At 39.6% G+C, this 16,558-nt stretch overlaps 2 protein-coding genes and 1 long non-coding RNA gene across 4 annotated transcripts in view; all 3 read right to left on the bottom strand.

The window, feature by feature from the left end:
* Positions 1-2,730: 2,730 nt before the first annotated feature.
* Positions 2,731-4,354, bottom strand: LOC139433762 (uncharacterized). Its single transcript, XR_011643150.1, has 3 exons — positions 4,266-4,354; positions 3,749-3,828; positions 2,731-3,218 (listed from the first exon to the last, which is right to left on the bottom strand). It is a non-coding gene; the product is annotated as an uncharacterized lncRNA (long non-coding RNA).
* Positions 4,355-5,223: 869 nt separating this feature from the next.
* Positions 5,224-16,558, bottom strand: part of anos1b (anosmin 1b) — a 69,381-nt gene continuing 58,046 nt past the window's right edge. For both annotated transcript variants that reach the window (XM_034080470.2, XM_034080471.2), the window contains exons 7-15: positions 14,873-14,966; positions 14,142-14,385; positions 10,923-11,061; positions 9,232-9,459; positions 8,997-9,091; positions 7,868-8,030; positions 6,909-7,141; positions 6,346-6,489; positions 5,224-6,205 (exon numbers count right to left, since the gene is read on the bottom strand). In XM_034080470.2, coding sequence (XP_033936361.1) covers positions 6,349-6,489; positions 6,909-7,141; positions 7,868-8,030; positions 8,997-9,091; positions 9,232-9,459; positions 10,923-11,061; positions 14,142-14,385; positions 14,873-14,966 — 1,337 coding nt within the window. In that variant the 3' untranslated portion in view covers positions 5,224-6,205; positions 6,346-6,348. The remainder of the gene's footprint in view (positions 6,206-6,345; positions 6,490-6,908; positions 7,142-7,867; positions 8,031-8,996; positions 9,092-9,231; positions 9,460-10,922; positions 11,062-14,141; positions 14,386-14,872; positions 14,967-16,558) is intronic.
* LOC139433729 (kinesin-like protein KIF21B) overlaps positions 15,037-16,558 on the bottom strand; it is a 4,456-nt gene continuing 2,934 nt past the window's right edge. The window contains exon 4 of the mRNA XM_071202963.1: positions 15,037-15,057. Within this exon, the coding sequence (XP_071059064.1) occupies positions 15,037-15,057 (21 nt within the window). The remainder of the gene's footprint in view (positions 15,058-16,558) is intronic.

The raw sequence follows: 16,558 nt of genomic DNA, 5'->3' as shown, positions 1-16,558 counted from the left end.
AAGGGTGGTACTACATGCATACATATAGTATCTTATATAATCTTCCCATTATACACACATGCATTTCCAAACATTTGGACTACCTATGTTGCAAATGTATTATCTTTTCAATTTACACACGGCATCTATTGCACGTCTGTCCGTCCTGGGAGAGGGATCCCTCCTCTGTTGCTCTCCCTGAGGTTTCTCCCATGTTCCCTTTAAACTGGGGGTTTTCTTCGGAAGTTTTTCCTTGTACGATGTGAGGGTCTACGGACAGAGGGTGTCGTATTGTCATACTGATATGTATGGCTGAATTCCCTCATCCAATCTCTTCACATTGGTCAAAACTTGTTCCTCTGCTGACGAGTTCGAACTGAAATACTCCGTGTGTTGACAAAGTGAACGCATGGATGACGTCACGACCATCACGTGACTACTGAAAATGGCAAACATGGCGGCGGCCAGACGGAATATACAGGTCTTGATAAAAAAGAGCTATAAAATCATTATTTACCGGGGTATATCGCTGATTTCTTCAGGGTATGGTTTAAACATAACGTTTCACTAAATACTGAAGTTTTGATTAATTATCTAATGAGTGGACCATTCCTTTAAGTCCCTCTCCCTTTGCCATCAATCCAAAATCAGCTGAGCTGCAACATTATACAGACAGGTAATAATCAACATAATCACAAGGACACAATATGGCTCTGCTAAAAACACTCACTCTTACACGCACCAAAGTTATATTTATCTAATATTTAACTCCCTCCACCCCCGCATACAATCCAGTTTAGAAGCCCCTCTTCTCTAATTCAACAACGTTGGACGAAATGACATTAAGAGAACGGAATTTACAATTGAAAGGCTGTTCAACGTGTGTTGCTAACTTGCTTCGGTATCCTAGCTTGATCTGTTATCTGTAAACGTTCCCTAAATCTACTAATTTAGGGATAATCCACTGACATCCTTTAATACACATGTTAATTTAAATCAAATGTACTGATAATATCCGCAATATAAATCTTTAAACTTCTTCTTACCTTTAAAAGTCCGTCACGAACGGTCTATTATGCTGCAACTCTACTGCTCTGCTAGCCTTGGCGCTAACTTCCGGGGAACGATTGAGAGGCTCCACGATCCGCCATTGCTGTAAAAAAGTGGTCCATTGGAGTGAACGTAGATGTCATAACTCTTCTATTATATGGCTCTGGTTGGAGCTATCAGAACAACGAGGCTTGCTTGGGTCAGTCACACAGTCACTCCAGCCACAGTCATAACGGCCCGTCCACACAGCAGCGTGCGTTGACGCTTCCCCATTCACTTTGAATGGGGTGACGTCACTTTTAGCCGAAATGCATCGTGGGAAGCGACGTGGAGCGTAGCTGGCGTGGCTCGCTGCAAAAGTTGAGCAATGTTCAACTTTTGACGCCTCAGCGAGGCGTCAGCCAATCGAATCATATGCCAGTACAATCTCTAGCTAATCAAACCGCTGCTTGTGTGTCAGGGGCGGGAGATTCATGTGATTGGTTGTTGGTCGAGTTTCAGACACGCCCGCCGGCAAGCGTCAGCGCACGCCGCTGTGTGGACGGGCCGTAACGGTTCGCGTCGCTACCGCTGACATGGCGCGTCAATCAACGGTACATTTTGCCCATTACTTGCCCAGTATTACTTTGAATATTATTATTGTGATTGAGGATTAAATTCGTTTTGAAGATTACCGTTTTATATCGTGCAGTTTATCGGCAAAATAACGTCAGTTAGCCAGCTAACGCTAGCTTTGTTGAGTTTATGCTAGCTAAACAAGTAGTGGTTGTAGTCTACAGCAGTCATTAATATAGTATAGCCTACTGCTTTGGCACTAACGGTTGATAACCGTCTATGAAAAATAAAACCAATTGAACTGTACTGAAATAATGACAAGTTTTATAATTGTCTTGGGCTCCTGCTGTGTTTTTAAAGCCTTTGTAAATTATCCATGCTATTTTCTATTTAGAACGAAGACTTCAGAATCTTAAAATCCCTTCACGTTTGTATGCAATTGTGCTAAATTCAACTCTGGAATCAAGCAAATATTAATATGTTTGCATGACATTAGTTATTTATATTTTGATATCACTTAATTATACGTTTAATACATTTAAGTCAAGCTAAGATACATGTGATGGTAGCTAGTTAGTGCTCTTACCTGTGAGGCCTCCTCCAAACAGCATAATAACCAGACTGTATCATTAAATCTAAGTACCAGTTCTAGATCCTTGACTTTAGACAAACAATTCAAAAAACAAAATGTATTTAAAGACCAATCTTTATTTGAATGTGACTCTTAACCTGAGATATTAGTTATACAGTAATAGTATTGATAATCTAAAAAAACTGAGTAACTCAACAGTTAACTTTATATTTCTTATTGTCTAAAGCATTTATTATTTTCATTTTTCCCCTCTCATATTCAGTGTGGACGGATTGAGACAGCGTGGTGTCCAGAGGGCTGCAGAGACTTCAGGGAGAAACCTCCGTGTGATGGACGTCCTGTCTGTTGGTTTGGAGAGGACTGAGGGTCTTTCCTCAGCGAGGAGGACCAGGCCTGATGGAGGAGCCCATGCTGGGCAATAGCTGATACCAACTGCACAGTCTGTCACGTTATTTGACTAAATGTGTTTACTTATACATGTAATAGGTTTACACCTTCTGTCCATATGTGCTTTTTATTTAAAACATGTTTAATTAACTTTTGGTTCACATTTCAATAAATTGTATTTGTATTCCTTTTGTCCATTATTCTTACTGAAAGTGTTAGATTACACATTCACATCTGACTGAAGATTGGCCCCATTTATTTGTGACGTTGCAAACTCTGCGGTACAAGGCACAGGTGATGTGAAGCTCATAAAGTGAGGCAAATAGAAATAATCAGCTGATGGAGTGTAGATGTGGAAATAGATGCATCCCATCAGCTGACAGTGTTTTTCGCCACACTTTATAAGCCTGACTATACCCACCCCTTCTCTGAGGTGCAGGCAGCGTCAGAAACAAATGATGGTCCTGATAGACTACAAAAATATTCGGTGTGCAGATCTTTGTTTTCACAATACAAGTAGTTTCTTAGTGAATGTACTGTAGGCTACTGGTCTTAAAATCTCATAACATCAGCCTTTAATGTTCCTCTTGGATGTTCTTCTTGACCCACAGAGAAAGAGGAGATGCTGAGTCGTGTCTTTCGGGCATGTCCTTTCCTAACAAAAATGACAGGAAACATAAAACATTATTGCAGAACAAGTGTGTTATTTATGAAAGAGGTGTGTTTAGGGGCTGTTGATATAATTATTTTTTAATTGTAATCAGATTATGAATGAACAGTATGAAATTCATCAACATTGAAATATATGTTATTATCAAAATAATATTTAACTGTTATCAAAATGTAGTGGAACTGTAGAAGCTTGCTCTGTTGTCTCACTGAAAGAATAACTTTTACCACGTTTTTTACAGACAATATTGAGAGATAAATAGTAGCAGTTCTCACTATGTGTTAAATAGCTTTGCCTTCAATACATTAAATTAGAAAGCTGACAAAGTCATATTGCTTGTTAACATCTAAATGTAACCTTTTGCATGGAAAAAACCCTCAACTTCACTGATGTGATCTAGTATTTAGTATTGTTTAATGGAATGTATATCAGTGTATTAAAGTCAATACTTCATTTATTTAAACCAATATTTTTTCTTGATTCTTTGTACAGTATGAAAAATAGAGTCTTTGTACCTGTGCTGAAGTTCACTGCTGTGAGGAGTCCAGTTCTGTCTCTCACTCTCTGGTCCAGCCTGTCTGCATCACCTGGACACCTTAAACAAACAGATATATATGTAAAGTAACCATGTGTACAAACAATATAACTGATTCTCTTCTGTTGAACATGTTGGATTGTTTATTGTCCGAGTCAGGGTCCTTTTTATTTTACTGTAACTTTGAAAGTTGGGTTACCAATGATTACTGTTTATTTGATACCCATTTGGTAATACAATTAATAAAAACAACAAGGTTTGGGTTTGTTCTTCAGATGACTGTGACGTTAACGTGTAAGCTCAATAATGAACTCCAGCTCAACGAACCATATTGTAATATCTAAGTAATCATCTTGAAATATGACATTAATAATTGTAATATACACACATCTTATTGTGAGGTTGATTTCACATACACTACTTCGACGTTTATTTTAATCCTCAATCACAATAATAATATTCAAAGTAATACTGGGCAAGTAATGGGAAAAACTTACCGTTGATTGACGCACCATGTCAGCGGTAGCGACACGAACCGTTAGCGAACCGTTAGCCCTGCAGTCATCCGGTTCGACCTGATTGTGGCTGTGACTGTGTGACTGACCCAAGCGGCTAGCCTCGTTGTTCTGATAGCTCCGCCCCTTCGCTCCAACCCCCACATCTACAGGTGAAAATTACTTTTGCGACACATTTATCGCAAGAAGTGTAGCAAAAGTCAAGACCGCAGATTCGTCGATTTATACTGCCACAGAGCAGATTCGTCAAGTTGTAAACAAAAAAAATTCTTCTGTGACTTCAAATTTGGTTCACAGTTACGTGGATATTTTATACAAGTGTAAATGTATGCACACAAACTCAGATTTTTTTTCTGCAAGTGCTCACATCAGGTTTTACACGCTCTCGCATTTTGCACCATATCTACCTTACCTTCATATTAAACACACATGAACGCGCACATGACCAATGAGGGCACGAGATACATTTGTGCACAGATGGAAGGCTGACAGGCAGGTAGGCCATCCAGTTATTTTAGCCGGGCCGGCTAAAATGATTGGTCGTACTTTTTACAGTACTACGGCTTCCACAGATGACATTTTTTTATGGATTTTTTGTCAAAGCACTAAAGATATTGCTGTTAAGAACATTCCATGGAATATAACAAAAAGTGTATCTCGAGCAGGTTTCTCAAATGTACCTATACCCAACCTTTAAGTACATTTGTAATCCTTGTAGATTGAATAATTTCCCAATTTGGGATAAGTATCTATCTAAATCTGTATTGCCATAGTTAATAAAGGATCCTATTGGTTTTGAAGAAAAGCAAGGATAATTCTTATCTTTACTGTAGAATAACTATTATGCATGATATATTACAACAAGTATTATTATGGTGTATAATCCCTTAGATCATTATTACAATTTCTAACCACCAGACCACTGACACAGCACACGCTGTATCTTGAAAATCTTTAATTACAAAATACAGGAAAACAATAAATAAAACTAACAGTCAAAAGTAAAGAAATGAAGTACAAAATTATCAACAGTAAAATGTAAAAAAAAAAAGTAAAAAAAGAGAGAATATTAACATAATGTTAACTGGTTGCTTTAGACCAGTAGTTTACAACATTTTCATAGCAATGACTTTTGCAAAACTAAGAAATCTACCACAGCATTAACTTATTCTTTTTTTTTTTTTTTAACCAACAAAAAACATTCAAAATATATTTGAGCTTAATTCAAAGTTTACGCTCACGCACTCAGACACTTCGGCTTCAAAGTTATTGCAGCAGATTATGTATTGACATAAACAAAGTCAGTCTGTTGCTATACATTTCCATTTGTACATAAGGTCAGTGCTATACCACTCTCTACTTGCATGATCAAAAACAACAGGCATAATAAGTCTCTTTACGTGTTTAAGTGTCATTGGGCTCCAGTGATGTTGAGAAATAAATCTAAACACCTAACTTTTCACATACATGTCCTGAATTAATATAGACAGAGGAAATCTTTTGAAAAGCTTGCATTTTTAATAAAAAATATAGGAAAATATTGTTTAGGGTAGATGTGTCTTTACTTTTTATATTGGAACTATGTGCAGGTACAGTTATTTCTTTACAATTTGTACAGAAAAATAAAGATTTAGGCCATGTCTTTTGGATCAACTGAAATAGTATTCAACGAAAAGATGAATGATTTATTTCCCATTAGAACAAGCTCACAACCATCCTGATATTGTGATTAAAGACAGTAGGAACAATGGTTTATATGAGAGTGATCACTTTTACACAGTTGTGTTCTATATTTTACAGCTCGTGTTGTCTGCACTTGAACTGCTATGATAAACATGTTGCACTATAGACAGTAGAGGAGTGGATGTTGGGGATGTTCAAGAGCTTGGTGCGGCAGATGATGACATCTGCAGAGTTTGGGCCTGAAAGAGATCATTGGTACGGTTAAGAAGACAAAATATGACAATTATAATGCTTTTATAGAAAACAGTAAATGTATGTATTACATATAGCTTTTAACAGAGATAAACACAGCAGTGAGTTACTCGGTAAGAACCATTACCGATCAGAGTGTGGCGTTTATAGCTGGAGTGTGTATGGTCTTGAAGACTGTGGCACCTTTGTTTCCCCCTGCTGTTAGCACCTGGAGCTGCAGCTGGTAAACACTGTCAGCCTGAAGACCATAAAGTGGCACAGACCGCTCATACTGTGGAGGGCAAAGCAGGGTAAGTTCACAGACACACACAAAATATACACTATTCATGCTTCACAATAACGCAAATATTGTAAAATATTGAATATCACAAGACTCTATTATGTACTATTGGATTTGTTTGCCCTTTTTTTATTTCAAATTAAATATGTTAATTATATTTTTTTTATCTGAACTGTCTTCTCTGCTGTAACAATGTACATTTTGTTGTTACGCTCATGATTCCCCATTTTAAATGTATTTTAATCAGCTTTTTCCTTTCATAATTTGTGTATTGTTTACTTACTTATTATATCTCTTTAAATACAAAATTAAAAGAAATAAGGAGAAATGTCCCTTTCATATTTCTAAAGAGTTTCCCTCTTGCTGGTAATATACAATCCAGTCAATGTAGACCTGTCTTTGTGTCTCACCGGTGCGATTGTCTGCGTCTGGGAGATAAGTGTGTGCTCCTGCCCCTCTGTTGCTGTGGTAACCCCTGATTGCAGTGTCCAGGTGAACTGGAAGCCCTCCACAGCTGCAGGGTCAAGTGCATGCTGGGACATCCTCCAGCGAAGCGTAGTGAGCAGGGTGCCATTGACTTGTTGGAAGTCTGCGGTCAGTCTTTCTGGACGCAGTACCACCTTTCTGCCTGCCAGGAGGCGCTCTGTCAACAACAGAGGACATTTGTCAGTGTGCATAAAAAACCGTTGTGCAACAAAAAAAAATGTATAGCGGAACTTCTGGAATTTTAGGTTTAACCTTTTATGAAGAAAATGTCTATAACTTGCCACAAATGTATGTAAAAAAAGCCATACTTTGCTTGTAGCTTCGTATAAATAAAGTTAGAATCCTTCAAACAAAAGATACGATGAGATAAGATAAAGTTCTATTCATCCCCGTAGGGAAACTCAGGTGTTTTAGCAGACACATAAATAAGATTGATACACAGGATAGTACAGGTAAGAGTTCACACAAGGATTTATAAAGAATTGGGTGATGCTGTTTACATATATACAAATACGGGTGATTTGAATATCAATATGTATAAATGTCTGTGTGCAAGTGCAAGTCCAAAGTAGGTAGATACGGTGCATGTTCATATTCTTAATGCAGCACCTCTTGTGATCATTGTAGTGTCAAAAATGTATGTTACATCATCTTAATTGTTCTTTTTGCATTTATTTAGAATACAATAGAAACATAATTACACTTTTTTGACACTAGCAATCATGAAGCCATAGGACCTTGGCTTGACCTTAGTTGTTATGACTTAGTTTTAAAGGATTATTAGTCATTTTGAGTTAGTATTTCTTTAAGCAGTGTATAATGCTCTATAGACATGTCCCTCATAGAAAGTGAAAAATAATTCTGTGATGATGTATAGTCTCACCTTCATTGTTGCAGGGCAACGCTTTACCTCCTCTAACCTTGATGGAGGAGCAGGTCGGGGTTGTAACCCAGGCGAGGGCCTCTGTCCCCGGGTCAGCCTTCGTTGATACGGCCACCCTGTACTTACAGGCAAACTGCAGGCCTGTGATGGTGTGATGGGTGCCCTGGAGAAAGAAAATCAAGCCAATTTAAGGATAAACAGATTGTTTAAACTGTACACAGCTGCTTGTTAAAACAAACATATTACAAGGTTTCCTAAAATACACATATGACCTCTATTTTTGTTTGGAAACCTGTCTCACATAAGCAGCTTGTTAGCTCCATGTTCAAATAAACATCTCCGTTTGAAACAGCACTTGGCAACTTTGCAGGTTGGCAGCTTCAAATGGCGAGAAATTGTTTAACTGTTAAAGAAACGTTGAGCTTCAATAAATAGACAATCATGCTCTGTGACGCCAGCAAATTGCAACCAGCACTTTGATATTTATCAAGCCATTTTAGACGAGAAGTCAACACCGGGTAAAATGTAATGTTGGTGAGTAGTTTTCTCTTGATGAAATGCTGTGAGAAGATACCTAGTGCACTGAGATACCTAGTGCACGGAGATACCTAGTGCACGGTGATACCTAGTGCACTGTATACACTTAATAACAGTTTGTCTTTTAAAAGACTCCTCTTTATTGCAGCTACTTCATGATTTGGGACTACAATTGTGGCATTTTTAAGATTTGGGGGCCATAAATGAAAATCTAAAGTAGATTTTGTTTAACATATTTAATAGTTATAACTAAGATAATTCTGCAAATCACTGTCCCATAACTCCTTCTCAGTCAAAGCCCTTTCTTTATTTTCAATTGTATATATGTGTATTGTTAGGATATTTTAGCCTTGGATTCAACATTGTGATGATAAAAGATATGTGAGTTTAAGAAAGAGCAAGATGATAGTGGAGAGAAAAGGTTACACAAAGAGAGATCTTAGTTAAGCTGATCAAATCTGATCTCTAATACAGTCATGCACACAAAAAGACACAATAACAATGCTCACATCAACAAAACAGCTACAGATTTCACGCACACAGAGACAAATAAAACTGACTGGAAAAAATGACTGGTCCAGGACAGAAATACCTGAACAGTTGTGGTTCTGTCTGTGCTTGTAATATTTGTACTGCAGGTATGTGGACGCCATCGCAAAATGTATGGACCCCGATGTTTCTGCTTGCCTGTAAAGCAAAAGACAGGCGGATACAGCATAAGTGGAATGTTTTTATTGTGTTAATTATTATGAATTTCACAGTTTGAAACCAAAAAAACAACAATTTCATGATGCACATTTATGAACTTCCCGCCAAAATCAACTCACCGTGGTGAGGCCACTTCCAGTAGACCTTCACCTGCAGCTGGTCGTCATGGTAATGAGGGGCGGCGACCTCCAGGCGCAGGTTACCAGGGTTAAGGGAGGATTCAGGGTGAGGCAGAGAGGGGGAGAGGGAGATGTCAGGGGAGGAAGGAGAGGAGGATGAGAGGGAAGGTGAAGAGGGAAGAGATGATGAGGATGATGAAGATGGGAGCTCATTGGAGAATTCTTCACCTTTAGTGGAGGATGAGAGGAGAGGAGAAGAGACAGTTGAGAAAAATGAAAAATGTCACAACTTTCAACTTCAGCTGATTTTAAGGTATTTGTTAGCAATAAAAAAAGCGCAATAAAAGTTAGAAAATATAAAAACATATAGCTAATACAAGAATAGCCTTGCAACTTAGAAAATATGTTATGTTGTCAGATAACTTTAAATGTAAAGACCTCCAAAAAACTTAAACCTAAGCTTTGAGTCTCAAAGCAGTATTAAAAAAGATATATGTTGTACTCCATTCTTCAGTAGCTCTTTTTGAGTACCTAACTGGCAACTTCGCAAACACATTTGAATGACTGAATGTTTGAAACCTGTTATATAACACGTGCTATCTATAAATGTATTATATTGTGCCAGGAATACCATAAACTGGTGCAGAGAGTGCAGCTGGTAGCTAGCTTTCCCGTTAATTCCTTCACTCAGAAGCATTAAATGGCTTTATCTGGCCTACCTGACCCTCATTAGCATTGAGTGAAACCAGGCTAAAACGTGGACTGTGTCAAATATTAATACTGGAACATTATAAATAATTTCCATATTAAATTGTTGATATGTGGTTTGATAATTGAGCCGCAGCTGGCTATAATCCTCTGCTGGGCTGACCCACAGGTCACCTATAAATACCTCTGTTGCCTGGACGACCATTTACATCATCACTTTCCATTGTATGTTTGTGTTTAAAGTGTGCAGCTGCAGGCAGACAAAATATGCTGACAGACAGTAAATTCAGCTACTTTATACGTACTGAAAACATTAACTCAATAATGTATGGGTCCGTTACCAAATGGGCGCGATGGAGTGTACAGTATTAACTAAATGCATGGCAGGTAAGTTTTACAAATGAGTGAGTCTATATTTAAAGCTGGAGTTGCTCGTGGAGTCCTTAGGTGGCTGTATTGTTGCAACACAGAAACAAAAACAGTACAGCTACAGTTTTACACTACTCCGGCAAAAACTTGGTCAAATAAGCAACACTTCGTTTATTTATAGCCACTAAAAGTGTATTCACTCTCAAACAACTGTACAAAACCTTCTGGATATTTGGTTCCTAATTAAATATAAAACATACAGTATCTTCTTAACCAGTTAAGCGACTTCGGGATCTATATATCACATTTTTGAATAAATACAGTATGAAGCTGCATATTCTTTATTACAATATGAGACCCTGCATCATGAACTGCACCTATTTAAACACTTTGGGATTGCTTGTAGCTATGAAAAGTGCTTAATTCAACTTATTCAACTCAGACAATATTCATTTCTGTATAACATCTTCATATTGATAGACATTAAAAAGATAGACAAAAAAACGTACTCCAAATCCTTAAATGCATTTCAATCGCAGTCCAAAAAATTGGATATAGTTATATGTGAAATATGAAAAGTATACCATGATGAGGACAATTGTTTGTTTACTTACCTGTATGACTTCTTGTGTTGACAACAATTTGGGCTCTGGGACTTTTCAGCCTCTTCTGACCCCAGTAGGCCACCGTCTGGACGGACAAGAAGTAGGAAGTAGCTGGCAACAGACCCTGCAGCCACATCTCACACTGCGCCTATAACACATCAAATGTATGGTTTATTTTTCTTTGCGATTGGTGATACTTGGCTACTTCTTAGTCTGACATTTACATTTGCTAGAATTTAACCTTGGTGTGATAGAAATGGTACAAAAATACATACAAAAGCTAACTCAGGATCACCACTATAGCCATCACAGTTATTATCTTCATCATCCCTACTGTCATCAGGAGTGTTGTGCCCTGCTTTGTGACTGACGGTCCAGACCTGTTCTGCATTAGTCTGCTGTTTGACTGACAGCTAATTAACAGGCTCTTAGTCAATCAGGGATGTCTGCCTGCGTGGATTTGAGCTAGTCACAACAAAGAGATGCTTGGGTGATAACAAACGTGCGTGTGTGTGGTTTTGTATGTGCGCACACTTAAGAAAGAATGAGACAAAAGTAAGTTAAAAGCAATTTCTTGGTGACCTGCAGACAAACTGGGGTTGAAGTATTTCCATTACGCTCAAGATAGACAAAACATATGGCCTTTACAGCTGGCTGTGTGTGTGTGTGTGTGTGTGTGTGTGTGTGTGTGTGTGTGTGTGTGTGTGTGTGTGTGTGTGTGTGTGTGTGTGTGTGTGTGTGTGTGTGTGTGTGTGTGTGTGTGTGTGTGTGTGTGTGTGTGTGTGTGTGTGTGTGTGTGTGTGTGTGTGTGTGTGTGTGTGTGTGTGTGTGTGTGTGTGTGTGTGTGTGTGTGTGTGTGTGTGTGTGTGTGTGTGAAACAGAGAGAAGCCTGGAATTGTATTCTGGTGCTTAATGTCAGTGAACATTATATGTAAGAGGCTGATGTATATTTAAAAGCACTGATTCAGCTGAGGTTTATTGTCATGGGCTAATGGATAGTACAAATAAAAATGCTCTCTGGGTTATGAGAACTATTTTACGCAGCGTAGAGCTGGTATTCTGGTTCCTACCTACCTGTGTGATGCTGCTGTCTCTGTGTGTGTGTGTCTAGATGCAGCTGCAAGTAGGAAACACTAGTTAGGGGGCCTCATTTAAATTCCAGGCGTCTCAGCCAAGCAGAACAGAGGACCAGACTAGAGATAAATGGCTCCACCGGGCTCAGTCTGGGATCGCCATCACCACTTAGGATAGTTAGGTCCGTTAAAACCTCCAAACTTTGATGTTTGCAATTCTTTTGTCTCTTCTCTTGAAGTGGACGCTCACATTACAACATTTAAGTCTAAAGCTGAAAGATCCTTTGCAAAGAGTACTGTTCACCAGTTTGAAGAATAAATGTTCACTTCACATGCAATCATAAGTGTTGCGTCAAAGCTGTAATATCTTTGTTGTTTACTGTGATTATAGGTATCTTGGCGCTGCTGACTGGACTTAGTTGCAACGTGAACATATTACATCACCATCACGCCTATAATCATATAGTTATACCCACCCTCCTGACTGTTATTGCTGCATTAAATGTCATTTTCAAAAGTACAGCAAGAAACCTTTTGCATTTTTAAGAAGTTCATCTTTGATTTGAGCAGCAAGGAGACAGCAATGATTCACTGTATATTCACTGTAAAATAAGTTCACATCTTAATCAACAGTCTGCAACTACAGGAATGAATAATGATCTAAACATCAGTCATATAACTCTACCTTTGAACAGATCTTCTATGATAACTGGACCCTAACTCACTAAAGGCATGTTGTTGTACAATCTCAGATGCTTTGACTTGAGTTAAACATGTTATCCAAACGCAGAAAAGCCACTTCTCTCTGTTGTCAATCTACGACGTCGTGTTATTTACCGCTGTGAAGCCAGACCTGCATGTTTCCAAAGCACTCTAACAAAGTTAAGTCCTGAAGAAGATAAGGTAATGTCTGTTTGAGGGCAATATTGCATTTTCAGATCCACAAGGAATATGTGCTGAAACTGCAAAAGTAAAGGGAACGCGTGCCTAACAGTGATTTCACGGGGAATACGTAAAACCAGATCTGAAGAGGAGCACATGTAAAAATGATTTCGGTAAATATATCAGCATGTGACATAAAACCAAATCGAGAGAACAGTACTTATCTTTAAAAGTTAAATCAACTTTAGTGGCATCTAAGCTTCATGTAAAAGTTTCCAGATTGACATGCTGTATGTAAAAAAGCTTTTTTCCATCTCCTAATAGTTGATCATTGTTAAATCCACATGCTTTAATGATATAACTGTTTGATATATGTCTATATTTTAATGTCATTCATTCGGAATAAATCCAAATGAGTGTTAATGTGAGTGAATCTTACTGTACATGCACCAGTTGCATACAGAAGCTGTTTACAGAACTTGTTCTGTTTGAGCACTGTAAGAAGCAGAGTACAAATCGAAGTGGTAATCACAACCAGAGGACAATAAAGAATGTGTGTGTGTGTGTGTGTGTGTGTGTGTGTGTGTGTGTGTGTGTGTGTGTGTGTGTGTGTGTGTGTGTGTGTGTGTGTGTGCGTGCGTGCGTGCGTGCGTGCGTGCGTGCGTGCGTGCGTGCGTGCGTGCGTGCGTGCGTGCGTGCGTGCGTGCGTGCGTGCGTGCGTGCGTGTGTGTGTTTACAGACCCAGTAAAATCCATCAGGTGCAGCTATAGATTTGTGTATGTAATGTGTGCCATTTTAATTCAATTTTGTTCAGAGCTATGTAAACGCTCAGACTAACGTGGAGACATTTTGTCGGTACTCACATTAAATGGCTGTTTAAGGTTAAAACTTGGTTATAGGGTTAATCCAATTCTTCAACATTATGCTTCATTTTACTAGCTTAATCGCTTTCTTGCCAACAATAAGATGAGAAGATCTCTTTTCTTGGCCTGCATCTTCATTTTCACCTTGAGGTTGCCAGGAAACCAGTGCAGGCTCCACGAGCTCAATGCTCCTGGCCAAGAAGAGGCATAACCCCCATAAAACCACACATTTACATTTGTACACTTTTTTTTTTTTTACAAATGGCATTTATATTTTTAATTATTGAGCTTTACGGGTGCTAGTTGGCAGATGTGTATACCTTTGGTTTCTACGCCAAGCAATCTATTACCTTTATTACGGGATCCTTTCATTGAGTGTTATTATCTTTGTACAAATAAAATATCCTTACCCCCTGAGTCACTCTGCTGTTGCTCTCCTTTTTACTCTGTTCTGGTGTGCGTGAGTGTGAATGATGTGTGTGCATGTTATTGTGCACTGTATGTGTTTGTGCATTAAGGGTGTGTGTATGTTTGTGCGCAGTATGGGCATGTCGAGGCATCCAGGTGACTCTGTAGTTGTGGACTGGCAGGTCTCCCTCTCCGGGGGGCTCCCAGCTTAATAACACGGACACTTTGACCCCACTTCCCCTCGACCTGGGGGGGGAAAGCAACAAGTCAGACAAATTCACAACACGGATGTAAACAACTGAAGGTCAGGTTTATAAGTAAATGCAGTTACAGGGATTGGCAGTTAAATAGATACTTGTTTGACAACTGCTTTCAATTTAGTTGTTTTATTTATCTATGCATGTGCACACATTTTATCATGTCACAGGGAAGCTACAATTTAGGTCCTCACCTCTGATATTAAAAGTTTTAAATCAATATCGCTACTCATTTAAGACATGGTCTGAACTTTACATGAAATTGTTTAGCCTTACAACACACAAATAGAAAGGAAGCTTCTATTTATGATTGGAGGAAGGTCAACGATGAACAGTAATTTGCATGCACACTCCACCGCATTTTATGATTGATAGCCCACAACGGCAGCCTACAGTCCCGAAAGAAAGCATAGCAACTAACCTAACAACAAAAAAAGCAAATACATTCATCCATATAATTTAGACTGCTGAGATACCTTTCAGGGAGCTTGATGCCTGGTTGTGAACCCATCCAGTCTAGAGTCTGGTTGATCACTCTCACATTTATTGGATGCTCTGGAGTGGAGGGGTCTGCAGAGTGAGATGGTTGAGAACAATAAGAAGATCAAATGAAATTATAATATACATGAAGGTACTCTTCTCAGCCCCAGTGCCTGCATGTCTGTTGCAAAAAAAATTCACTCAAAGATCACTTGCTGCTTTTTTTTTTTAACATGGATTTGGTCATGTCAAGTCACTAAATCAAAGAGAAACTATAGGTTACTTACGTAACCCCAGTCCTCAGAGTAACATGAAGTGAGATGTCTCACTATGGAATGCGCCTCATCGCGGAGCAAACAGAAGCATCAATCTCATTACGCCAATCCTGATTGGCTGGTGATCTTGACGTCAACGTCAGGGGAAATCACCCCCTATAAGTAGCCTGCGCCACGACGCATGCGTCATTCAAAATAAGCACCTCTTCTCGCTTCACCATAGCAAGGAGGGCCGTCTGGTGAGACATCTCACTTCATGTTACTCTGAGACTGGGGTTACGTAAGTAACCTATAGTTCTCATTCATAACACTCCGTTCGATGTCTCACTATGGGATATTGTAGCTCCCGTATTGCCAGACGAGCTTATCTCGAAGATCACCGATCAACCAGAATTTAACAGGTGGAGTCCCGACTCAACAAGGTGCCCAGCACTGCTCGGGCCACGCTTGGAGCGGAGACGTCTAGCCTGTAAAAGCGGACAAAAGTGAGCGGCGAAGACCAGCTTGCCGCTGCACAGATATCCTGGATGGAAACACCCTTGAACAAAGCCCAGGATGTAGCCAGGCCCCGAGTCGAGTGAGCCCGCAGACCCGAAGGTGCTTGCAGATTCTGACTCGTATAGGCCAAAGCAATCGCCTCCACGATCCAGTGGGATAGTCGTTGCTTAGTAACAGGCTTACCCTTGTGAGGTTTAGCCCAGGACACGAAGAGTTGGTCATTAAGACGAAGCTCTTTTGATCTGTCCATATATGTGTGTAAAGCCCGGACTGGACACAATAGATCCTGCTGCTGCTCCCCGGAGGAAACCAGCTGCGGAGGAAATGCCTCAATGTCAATCGGGGTACACGAACCAACCACCTTTGGTGTAAAGGCAGGGTTGGGTTTCAACAACACTCTCGTTTGCCCTGGGGCGAACTGAGTGCATGAGGGATGTACAGACAGTGCATGGATATCACTGACCCGTTTAGCGGATGCCAGGGCCAATAACAGCACTGTCTTGAGTGACAGATGTTTCATGTCAGCTCCTTCCAGGGGTTCAAATGGGGTCATTTTGAGCCCATTTAAAAGCACTGCCAGGTCCCATAAGGGCACCAGCGACCTGGAGACAGGGAGGAGCCTGCGAGCTCCCTTCATAAAACGGCAAACCAAAAGGATGTTGGCTAGCCGTCTTACCCTCAAAGCCCACATGGCATGCAGCAATAGCAGCCAGGTACACCTTGATCGTGGAGAAAGCTCTGTGTTTATCGATCAAGTCCTGTAGGAATGATAAAATCACCCCGACAGGACATTGAAAAGAGATGTGTCCTTTTGAAGGCACCACTCCTCAAACACCCTCCACTTACAGTCATAAAGAGACCTGGTGGAGGAAGCTCTCGCACTCTGAATAGTGTTTATCACCTTCTGAG

Source organism: Pseudochaenichthys georgianus, chromosome 4 (genome assembly GCF_902827115.2).
Source record: "Pseudochaenichthys georgianus chromosome 4, fPseGeo1.2, whole genome shotgun sequence".
In the NCBI taxonomy this organism is placed as follows: Eukaryota; Metazoa; Chordata; class Actinopteri; order Perciformes; family Channichthyidae; genus Pseudochaenichthys; species Pseudochaenichthys georgianus.
The sequence above is the reverse complement of the archived record's forward strand: the minus strand, read 5'-3'. Positions and strand labels throughout refer to the sequence as shown.